At 35.1% G+C, this 12,246-nt stretch overlaps 1 protein-coding gene across 1 annotated transcript; it reads right to left on the bottom strand.

The window, feature by feature from the left end:
- Positions 1 to 2,944: 2,944 nt before the first annotated feature.
- On the bottom strand, positions 2,945 to 8,618 carry LOC117637775 (sulfate transporter 3.1-like). The gene is made up of 12 exons (XM_034372782.1): positions 8,091 to 8,618; positions 7,680 to 7,887; positions 6,937 to 7,108; positions 6,375 to 6,440; positions 5,514 to 5,627; positions 4,723 to 4,839; positions 4,500 to 4,626; positions 4,107 to 4,393; positions 3,825 to 4,015; positions 3,643 to 3,728; positions 3,475 to 3,551; positions 2,945 to 3,369 (listed from the first exon to the last, which is right to left on the bottom strand). Exons 1-12 carry the CDS (start codon positions 8,431 to 8,433, stop codon positions 3,181 to 3,183), a joined length of 1,977 nt encoding a protein of 658 aa, XP_034228673.1. The 5' UTR covers positions 8,434 to 8,618; the 3' UTR covers positions 2,945 to 3,180.
- Between the last annotated feature and the right edge of the window lie 3,628 nt (positions 8,619 to 12,246).

Raw genomic sequence — 12,246 nt, 5'->3', positions numbered from 1 at the left:
AAATTTTTTAAAAAAAACAAATGTACAATAGTACATACATATTTTTCATGTTTAATACAAGTATTTTTTTACAAAATTTTCAATAATACACACAAAATTCACGTATTATATACATAATTTTCACATATTATTAAATAAAAATAATATATATATATAAATTCTTTTTAATATATATTATACACCTATCTGAAAAAGTAACCAAAACAATGTGCCCCAAACTTGAATATAAAGGTGTGGCTAGGGTGTCACTCACCTAGAGAAGAATCACACTAAAAGATGGAACAAAAAGATTATATGAATGAAGTGAAACTGTGATGAGGTTCATTGTGCACATATATTTCTATAACCAGTGTTACAGGTACCATCTTGCCATTTCCAGTAGGAAATGCAAGACAATCAGTCTAGCAATAATTATGACAATAACAACTTTGGACACTTACAAGTATATTTTTCTCAAATGGTGTTGAGTAGAAGTTTTGATCAATGCTTAAAGCTCCGTTTAAGAACCTTTGAGTAGGAAATATAACATCCTAGTTAGTATACACAGATCATTTCACCAGCTGTTGAGCCCCAAAATGTCAAGAGAAGCCCAAGGATATTCAAAGCCCAATATAACATACAATAGTTGTCACATGCTAATCCAAGCTGTATTTCGGGAATTTATTCCCAAATGAATATACAAATATTTTAGTAAGTCGAGGGTTCTTGCCTTGCTTGAAGACCAAGATTTGTTACCCAAAAACGGGGATAATGAACGCAAAGGCAAGCTTACCCTCTTCAAACACCCAGAAACAAGCCAAGGCAAGCTCATCCTCAAGTTGCCTAAAAACCCCAAAAACCCAAGCTTTAGCCTTTCCAAACCTAGAAACAACCCAAGTCAGCAGAGGCAAGCTCATCCCTCCAGAAACACCCAAAACTAGGCCTTACCATGCTGATCCAAATATCCAAATCCTTAAACACAAAACACATCAGCAATAAAAAGCCCATCCTCAAGCTGTTAAGAAGTACGAGACTCAAGCATAACCCTTCCCATACTTTTCCCAAAACACCACCCAATCATTCCACAATACACTGCCATGATCATCAATTCCTCAAGCAAATCATTCTCTCTTGCTAAACTTATGGATTCTTAGCTCCCACACCACAAGCCTCTCATGCCAAGCCATGTAGTAGAAATCCAAAGAGCCGCCGAAAGATCCGCTGGAAGAAGAACAGAGTATTCCCTAAGACGTGCTTGTCACACCCCAATTTTTTTTTTTCCCTTCTTATGGAAGTGTAAGGTAAAGAAAAACTAAAACTAAAAATTTACATAACAAGAAACATGAAAACTGAACAGAAACCTTTATTTAAACCAAAGTAATTTACATTGTGATTTTTCAAGCAAAATAACAGGAAAGAAACACTCTCTTAATTTATTTATTTTACAACAGACGTCCAAAACTATCTACAACTCATTCTTCTTGTTTCTAGGTCACAAATTAAACCTCAAATTCAAAACCTGCAATGGATTTAATAAGGGGTGAGCACTACAAGCTCATTAGGGGTCCTGTGTCTTATGTGATTAGTGAGATTTATAAAATTATGCAATGCATGAATGAACTTCAATTCTACCCAACCCGTTAATTTATATAATAGGGCAAGCAAATCTGCATGTCCCATACCCTGCATTTTGCCACTGTGATTCTGAATGCCCTATTACACAAACTAACACCCGTAACATTCCCAAATTCGTATTCCCCTTTTGCTAGTCGTCCTGTCTAAACCATTGATCTCCAAGTCCAAATCACTCAATCGACAATTATATAGCCAATATCCTATTCTATTGTGCACACGGGCTCACCTGAACTTGGTCCCTACAATGGTTAGACTCAACTACACAAAAGCTATTTTTCTTTCTCAGAACCCAAGTGTAATGAACTCATTTACTCCAACGACCAATGATAAGCAAGTCATGATAATGGAAAGGGGATTTGAAGGCTATATTCACCTCTTCTCAACTATTCAGCCCAGCTAAGACTTCTCAACAAAAAAGACCCCTGCACCTATTTAAAAAAAAAAAGGGGCATTGATAGAGAAGTGGAATATGCCTTTTTTCGGAATCAGAACACCAAGATCGGCACTAAGTGTTTATGTGTGTGTGTGTGTATATATATATATATATATATATATATATATTGTTTTCAAAGCCACTGTTAATAACAAATAACATGAAATATCTTAAACACATCATGCGCCCTATCTGAAATATGATCTTCTGTTTTTTCTTTCTGGAAAGAGTAATGCATTCTATGCATGTGATTTCAATTTAAAATGCAGAGGTTCAGAAACTACCTGGACCAAAATTGTTTCTGAAGTACATATATTTACTGGAGAAAGCAACGATTTCTTTTCTTCTCTTGGTTTCAAAAGAGGAGTAAAAGTTTTCGTTTCTCCATATTTACTACATTCCTGTACTTAGAGAAAAGAGAATGAACAATTAAAACCTAATATGCATTTACTAATGGAGTAGAAATCAAATCCATGCATCCCAAACTTCAGAAATGATTCAAATATATAATTGAAACAACCATTAGTTTAGTAGCGTACTTCTCAACAACTGAGAATCCATATTGAGGAGATGAAGGCAACACTCCAACATCACACTGCAAACTGCAACCATAATTTCCAAATATGTGTGCTTGAAATGGAAAAAGAATTAGCCGTTTGGCAGACATGGGTTAGGCAAATTGGCCAGGGCAGCGAGCCCGCTCTCTTGCATCCAAATTTGAATCCCCCTCCCATAGATTAGATATTTTAGACTATCAATTTTATAAAAAAAATGAAAGAACTGGCCACTTGTAGCCTTGGTTAGAGTAAGAGAAGTCATTATGTGAGCTTGTATTTAGATTTTTGAAGTAATTAAGAAGAATATTGTAGTGGCTAGAAAGCATGCGTTTTCTTGTAATTCAGCTTCGAAGAGTTGTTGATCTCCAATATTTTTAATTTCATTATGCAGTGGTATACAATATTCTCCAAATAACATTATGTTGGAAGGTGGAAAAAATTAATGCTTCCAACTGACTTGAGCAAACTTAACACACAAATGATGAGACTCATTTCTCCTTAATTCAAACGAGTCTTCATATTTATGTGGATATTGCTTTCTGATACATAAATTCACATTGTAGCCAGCCAAAGCCATCAAACGTTGTTCCATGCAGCTGGTTCTTGATCTTTGCCGGGGTTGGGCTTGGTGGAGTGAAGCATGAAGTTGCATGCTGCAACAGCGTCTGCAACTGTGAGATAAATCCATTCTTGACCTATGTTCTCAATAAACTCTGACTTGTTCATCTTCTTCATCACCTCGCTTCCCGGGTTCGCCAGTACAAGCTAAACACAGAAATGGGAACAAAATTATAGAGTTATATAAACAGATGAAAAAAAATTTGGAAGGAAATATTTGATAAATTGAGAGACTGTTGCAAATTTTTGTACCTGGAGCCCCCTTCTGTCAACAAGCTTTTTGACCTCTTCAAACATGCTTATCCCACTTGTGTCTATGTTACCAACAGCTGCAAATTAAACCAGAAAACAAATTAATTTCAGGGTAAAAAATGTCACATTAATTTTCTTTATATATATCTATTTGTTTCCCTTAATTACCAGTCATATCCAATATCACATATTGTAAGCTACTTTCCCCTGCAGATTTGATCCTATCTTCCTCATCATTTATCCACCTTGTAATCCTGAAAACAAATAGGACTTTGGGTCAACTTTCAAATTATTATTTTTAAATTTGATCATAACATGAAAGAGTGTGTTCAGGTTTAATTAATTAGTACCTTTCTCTTAAGTAGTTGGTATTTGCAAAGTAAATGGGAGCATCAATCTCAAGTATGAGAATTCCAGGAACATTGATTGCATTGGTATACTGCTCAACATTTCTGTAAACCATGGAATTCGGAAGGTTTCCTTGAACAAAAGTCCTTGGCCTTGCCACAAACAAAAGTACCCTGATCACAGATATTGCAACCTACACAGAAGAAAAAAGAAATATTAGTTCTAATGCGTAGTTTTAAGTTGTTAGATATTGTGTTCCTGTCACGCACAATAATGATACGTACCGCTAAGACTAGTCCAATTTCAACGGTGCCAAAAACAACGCCGATATAGGCACTCATGCAGACAACAAAGTCAAACTTGTCAACCTTCCAGAGGTGAATTGCGGCTTCATAGTCTATGAGGCCAAGCATGGCGGCCATTATAATAGCAGACAACACAACCAGGGGAGTGTAATGGAACAGAGGAGTGAGGAACAACAATGTGAACATAACCGCAATTGCCATGACAACGTTTGACATTGCCGTCTTGCATCCTGCATTGAAGTTAACTGCTGATCTGGAAAACGGCCCTGAAAATTGATGAAGAAATTGCTTAATTAGCAACATGAAATGAATCTAATTAAGATTAAACCCCTTAATTTAATTAGTATTAAATGTGTATGATGAGTGATTAACCTGTGGTGAGGTAGCAAGAAGTGCAAGAACCAGCAATGTTCATCATCCCAATGGCAATCATTTCTTTGTTCCCATCAATGTGGTAATTCTTGAACATGGAAAAGCTTCTCCCTACTGCTATTCCTTCCTGCACATAGCAATTAGTTGCAATACAACATGTTTATTGTCGTGATCAACTGGCTTAATCAATATCAGTAATTAAAAAATTATATTAATTACTTACCGCGAGAGCGATGATTCCAGTGATGACGCCAGTTTTGAAAGCTGTTGTCAGATAAGGAGACACAAACACAAGGTCTCCAAAGGACATTGGATTAAGCCCTTTCTTCAGTTTTCCTATCTGAAAAAATATATATATCCACCAGAAAATTCAGGCATTAATTAGAAAAATTTGTCATTAGGTACAAAATAAAATACAAAATACAAAAAGCTTTTATAAATTAAATGGAAAAGGTATTGACAATGACCAATCAACCAGAACTGTCTCTGATGCCACGGGAGAGAGGGCAAACATAGCAAACTTTAGGGGCCCACACAATTTCTACCCAATTCTATTATTGGTGGGGGGCTCGATAATGTAGACAGAGTGCTTAAATAATTATTTATGGGGTGGCCCAAGACTAGTTTTTGCCAAAGGCCTCTATAACCACATGGGAGATGGACCCGCTTTTGTAACTTTTATGGTGGTCCAATCTGTTCCTGCTGAGTTCTCCTCACTAGGCCACTAGTTGGTGATCACAGACTCCTGTTTTTTTTTTTTTGTCTTTCTAATTTTGTCATGGTTGCGTTGAGTACCGTCTAATTAAAATATGTCATGTGTTACAGAATCTTAATTATAAATAAGAGCTCGTAACACATGGTAGGTTTTGATGTATACCAATTGTAACATGATAGGAAAGCCGGTACTAGTGTTTTTCTTTTGAGTGTTTTGTTCCGTCTATTTCTCTCGTCACTTGATAATCTAATTGCATAATTAAAAAAATAATAAATGAGTTCTAAAATAGGAGTGCTCACCACTTGAACGCCATGTTTCTCAGCATGGGTGAGATAAACCAGAACGCTTCCCAATATGACTGACGTGAGAGGTGCCATGGCTGATATCCAAAAGAACCTGGGTTTTTTCTTGCTCTGCATCACCATGTTGCCCAACATAAAGACAAAGAAACTGTATCAGCCACATTAGCATTTTAAAATTCACCTTTCGTTCTGACATAAACAAAACCAGAGAGGCCAGGCCTGGAGTCAAAAGAATGCTTAATATATTGGCAGCCATGGATTAATTAAGTTTTATTAAATAATCCTACTATTATTTTACAAAAATGCTAGTCCACATTTATATACTACATTATGTACACCTTTTTAATAGAAGTGGACTCGATCTCTATTAGAGAGGTGATACACAAAGTGGTATGCAAATGTGGTACGCCTAGCATTACTCATTATTTTAACGAGGTGCATGCAGCTCGGCCGGAGTCAATAATCTTTGAGAGTTTATGTTACTTAATTTGAAGTGGGAGTAGGTTATAGTTGAAAATGAAACGAGAATTTTGATCTAACAAAAAGGAAGTTTTAAAAAGGAAGTTGGTCGGTTCAATCCATGGAAAATAGAGGGGTCTACAAAGTCAGATGCTAAGTAGTTTCTTGAAACTTTTTTGACTAAATTGGAACTTAATTTCTATTAAATTATCTAAGTGATGGTCCTATTAATCCAATCGAATTAAACCATCTTTCCAATTCTCTGTTACATTTTTAAATTGCTGGGCCATCACATCAGGCATATACTTGCGTGACAGATTGTTGAATTAAAGAAATAAGTATCTGAAATTAATATAATAAACAAGGGAAATTAAAGATATGGGTTCGATATTCACTTACAAAGTATCTGGTGACGAGGAGAAAGAAGAGAAATAAACATCCCAAAACTCCGCTTTCCCATCTCCACTGCAACCAACAACCAACAACCATTGTTAGAAAGAATTATAAAACTCAAACCCACTTGAGCAATATAATTGAATCCAATTAATATTTAAACTTTCTTGCTTGATTAAATTCTTCCATAGCCTTTGTCAAATAAAAACAAACGCTTTAGGTTTTAGAAAATGACCCCTCAACTTTCTTTTTTTCTTTTAATTTAAGAAGATATTCATACCACGACGCTAACACGTGTCAAATTCTTTCATGATCATATATACGAGTGTGAACATATAATGCATGTGACTAACAACCGTTTAGGGTTCTATATGTGTGCAATAATTTTTTTTTTCCCAAAACAAGACTTGATGACTTAAATTAAACATAAAAGAAAAGGCAGTTTTGATGTATTAATTGTGATGGATTGAGCTGTTTTGATGATATCAGACCAAAAAAAAACAGAAAAGAGCTGTTTGATTAATTTTGTGTGGCTGAGAAATGGGAGGAAAGGGACAAGACAATCAACCTCATGTGTTTGGCTGAAGACAGAACGCATAACTGACACAACGTCGGTCGCATTGGTGAAATGGTCAAGCCCAAGAATCCCTTTTAGCTGCTGCAGGCACACCACCGTGGCTGCCCCTGCCATGAACCCTACTATCGTTGCATGTGATAGAAAATCCACGATAAAACCCAGCCTGCAATCCAATCCAATCAATCATATACATATATGTATATATATTCATTCATGCAAAACACATAATAATATCAAATAATAATATCAAATGCGGTAGGTCAGTCAGTCAAGATAGGAGTGTCCGCCGTTTTAAAGATAGGTTCAAACCTCCTTATCGTGTGTTAGATAGTTAAAAAAATATAACAAAAGGGGAAAAACACTCTTTAAATCAAATTTAATTTATATCCTTGGATCCTTATTATCCAAGTGTGTTTTTTATATATATAAAAAAAAATTATTTACAAATCTGTGAAGCTGGCTGTGGATCAATCAGTGTCTGCAGATTCTTGAAAACAATGAGCGATCGAATCTCATTAGTCTAATTATTGAACAGGAAAAAGTTAAATTGTGCTAAAAGACGAAAATTCCAGAAAGCAAGTACAAAATGTTTACCTTTTCTATATCAATTTGAGCTAATTTGTCTTATTGTTCCCACTACTTAAATCTATTAAGTTGCATCTAATTAGCTAATTACTGCACTAAACCTACCATAACAGATATTTATGGGAGGAAAATATAGGAAAACTACTGACCTCAAGAAGCCCAAGGAAGCTTGGAAAACTCCAGCGAAGAGGGTTGCTGTGAAAGCCAGGTGAAGATAAAGGGTAGGGTTCTCCACAGCATTGACCTCAGCCCCCAGCATTGAAGCTGTGAGAAGTGAAGCCACAGCCACTGTCCCTACAGCCAAATCTCTTGAGCTCCCCATCATGGCATAAACCAATGGTGGAATAAAGCTTGAATCTGCATTAAAATATTTATATTATTTATAATTAAGACGAAGTTTATAATAACTGATCACAACCCAACTCTCACATGCAACATGTATCCTATAAATATTAATTTATTTTCGAGTGCATAAATGCCGATGACAAACTGAGAGTGGGAAGAACGAAATGAAAGAAATGAAGAAGAAGAAACTATAGAATTGTACAAGTGCTACTCACACAGGCCAAGAATTGGTGGCAAGTTTGCAAGCTTGGCATAGCTAATCCCCTGAGGGATTGAGAGGCTGGCGATGGTTATGCCGGAGATGAGATCGGATTTCAAGAAGTCAAGCGTGTAGCGAGGCCCCCATTCAAATATTGGAAAGAAGTATTGAAGGCCAAGAACAACTTTTCTTGAAGCTGGCTGGTTCTTGAACTGCCTCAAAGGGTCATCGGGGAAGAAGGTCTCTTTGAGAGAGTTTTTCAGGGTTTTGACGAAGGGTTGTGGTGGAGGGATTGCGACTCGGTGAGGAGACTCACCCTGCACATTTGTTGAAGGGTACACATAATCAGCGTTACCCATGAAAAGAAAATAAAAAAAAGGCTAGCTAGCTAGGAAAAGGTGGTACAATTAGAAATACAAGGGGTACAAAGGTTGGATGTTGTGCACCGATTTGGAAATGCTAAAAGGTTTTTGGGTAGAGTTTTGGAGGAGGTAGGTGAGAAATTATTAAGGAGGAGGAAGAAGAGAGAGAGCGCAGCTGAGACTGAGAGAAGTGTGTGATTGCTTATGGCAATTTATATAAGTGGAGAGGACGGTGTGATTGTATTGTGTGGGATTTTTCATTATTAATTTTTTTTTTTTTCTCAAGAGAGTGCGTTTTGGGGCCCACTCATATTAGTGATCATAGAGGGACACGTCAGAGCAGGGTTTTCAAATTTGATAGCTGCATTGAACACCTCGTGCTCTATTTTGTTCACTTGCGTCGAGTTCTCCTCTGCACGATGAGGAGGAGGCAAAATCCAGGAAGCTCACGTATATTATATAGATATATAATTTTATTTTATTTTAAATTCTCAAAGGATAAAGATATATTATGCATGGGTGCACTACTTCATACTTGCCACCGTGGCATGATTAGGCTTTAACACGTGTTAGTTGATTAGTTTTTGACGGTTAAAGTTTGCTGGTAATTGGCATGCATCAGTTTAGGTTTTTCTTTGATTATTTAGGTCCCAACTCCTAAAAATTGAATGAAGTGGATTTAATTTCATTACGTGTTCAGAAGGTCTGATTGGATTTGTGAGTAGTTAGTTTCAAATTCAAATCAATGTGCCTAACATTTTTGCTTGATATTTTTCATATGCATTATTCGTTGTGTATAGATCAGTCAAATAATCAAAGTGGGCGACCAGAGGAAATCATACTCTTTTTGGTTTTTGTTTGGGTCGAAGGAGGAAATCATTGTCAAAATGCTTACTTTGATAATTACCCTTTGCCGCTATGCTTACCTCTGATCTTAATAAGTAATTGCATATGTCATGTTACACTATTTTTTTCCCATTTCCAGTCATCCTCTTATATTACAAAAACCAGACTCCTCTTAAAAAACAAAATTATAATAATTTTTTTTACAGACGCGTGTTAGACTAGTTAGTCATGATATTAATGAGCATGCCTTTCGCTCAAATTCCCTTTTTCTCTTAAATTGTATTAAATTAGAATAATTATCACTTGCATTAAAAATAGAGGGGCTGAATGTTCACTTATTGAATGTGGACCCACTTTGCCAATTTGACCAAAAAGAGGTCGATTTTTTTCTCTTTCACACAAATGTAGTCGATCAATCCAAAATAGGGGGTCAAAGTTGAAACACGCTTCAGCGTGTGATTATCCACGTAATGCATAACAACTGTTGCTTTTTCACGGCCTATTTTGACGTCTCACTGCTGATGTTGAAGAACAAACGCCACAGCACTGTCCACCAATCCAAGTTTTCAACCTGTGGTCTACGAAGTCAACATTTTAACTCGTATGTTGTACCTTAATCCGATGGTATTTATGTCATATCCTGACCCATAATTCGAGAACATCCCGTGATTGGAATAATTGTCTGTATTTAGAAACCGATCACTAAAATAAAAGCAACTATAGCCCATTTGAGTACAGAGACTCACAAACTCAAACACAACCTAATTAATTAATTAATTATTAAGGAGATGGGTAGGAATGAATGAGGTTAATTATATCCCATAATAATAATCATTATGAGCATGTATATATAAAAACATGATAATTTGACCATATATACTTTAGAGCATCTCCAAAGTAGATGCAAATACTAAACATAAAATTTAAATTTGATGGCTCATGTACCAATTTGATAATTACACAATTTTACTCCATCTGATATGTTAAATTAAATTATTATTTTATTATATTTCAGTGTTCATTTAAGATATGAAATAAATTGGAAAGAGAAAGAAGGAAAAAATTTGTAACAGTCAAATCATTTAAAATAAAGAAGAAAATAATAAATGAATGAGATATCAAAAGTAACGACTGAACCTCCAACCTCCAACCTTCATTCCACATCAGCTTTGACAATTCGGTTAGAGTGATGTGATATGTTATTTCTAGCCATTAAATGTCTATGTGACACTTTTGATATATCAATTAGAGATGCTCTTACATATGGATTTACCTTTTTTTGTCATTGCGCAGCAAATTTGTATTGTGGGTCTGAGTACATGTGCTTCAGTTTGCTGAATCGGGAATTTAGTCATTATTTGGGTTGTGCGTGATTATCTCTAGATCAGTTCAACATGTTATTGTATTTAGTCACTGAAGAAAATTTACCCATATTCGACACATAGTGACTTCGTACTTTTGTTTGTTCATCAATAATATACTATCACTTATTTTAAAAAAAAACAAACAAACAAATGAACAAAGATTTAGAATGTAGAGTTATATATATGCCGCGAGGTTTATATTCCACAAGACAAGTAGTAGGACAACTAATTAAGGTTATCTAAAGACTTTTGTTCTCATCTCAAAATAATATAAGCCTATATCCAATACAATAATTTCGTGTGAATAATTGAAGAGGATAAGCTTAACCAATAAATAAAAAACAATTAAGAAGAGGATTTCGTGTGAATACAGTCCCCTTTTATTGAGGGATCCCTCAAATACTTTTATTTGAGGGACGCCCTTTAGGGTATCCTACAATTTTTTTTTCCAATGATCCAAATCATCTATTTTTTAGGTCTTCATTTATAGATCATCCTTACAAAAAATTAGACAAATCGGAAACCGTTTCGACATTCAATTGTGTCTGACAAAATTAATGAACATGGTGCTTCAAGAAAATGCTAAAATTTCAATAACTCAATTGAGTGGTCAAATGATATCGGATTCAAGTGATTTTTTGTAGAGATGATCTTTGAATGAATATCTACAAAATACAGGGTTTGGATTAGTGAAATACAATCTGGAGTGGGGCCTACAAAGGGTATCCCTCAAATAAGCTTATTTGAGATATCCCTCAATGAAAGCTATATATATATATATATCTCATAATTTGTTGATGGGAATATATTGAAACCAGCTTGTCAATGTTGAGTTATTTATTTATTTATTTATTCAAAAATTGTTTTTAAACAAGCAAAAGATCAATGATTTAGTTAACTGGAAATTTTATATAATTTTTTTTTTCTAGAATGGAGTGGGTTGAGGAATCACCAAATATTATTAAAGACATTTTAATTAATAATCGGGATAAGGCGTCAAGTCCTTCCTTTTTTTCTATTGATGATTAATAACATCTTCCCTCGTATCATCGAGATTTTCTAAATTAAAAAAAACGATTTATGTTATGATGTGGTGTGTGCTTGTCTCTCTACGCATACATGTATGAGGTACACTGACTTTTACACCCAAATGGTTTTACACTCAACCCACTGGCGAATCTAGCAAGGGGCCAGTGAGGCCATTGCCCTCACATAAGGGGTTGAGTTAGGCATACAGGGGCAATCAACTAAGTTGGCTTGTGGGCAACAGATTGAGTTCCTCAAAATGGGTCGTTCTCGAGAGTCGTTTAAAATAAAAAATAAAGAAATTAACTAATAGCCAAATATTGATACACAAGATGAGCTCTAATTTCTCAATTTTCAAATTTTGTTCTAGTCTATTATGCGTCCTCTCTATAACGACTTAGTTGTTAGAGGTTGTATACACTGATAAAAATGTATTTGACTGTATTAATAATAACATTATAATTATGATTGATAATATATATATATATATATATATTTTTGCTACGAATGAAAGCATTTGTAGTCATATATTTAGAGCTTAATTTTGCCCGAAAAAGATAAAATTTTCTGAATC

This window comes from Prunus dulcis, chromosome 8, assembly GCF_902201215.1.
Source record: "Prunus dulcis chromosome 8, ALMONDv2, whole genome shotgun sequence".
Lineage (NCBI taxonomy): Eukaryota > Viridiplantae > Streptophyta > Magnoliopsida > Rosales > Rosaceae > Prunus > Prunus dulcis.
Note: the sequence above shows the minus strand (reverse complement) of the source record. Positions and strands in the feature narration are given on the sequence as shown.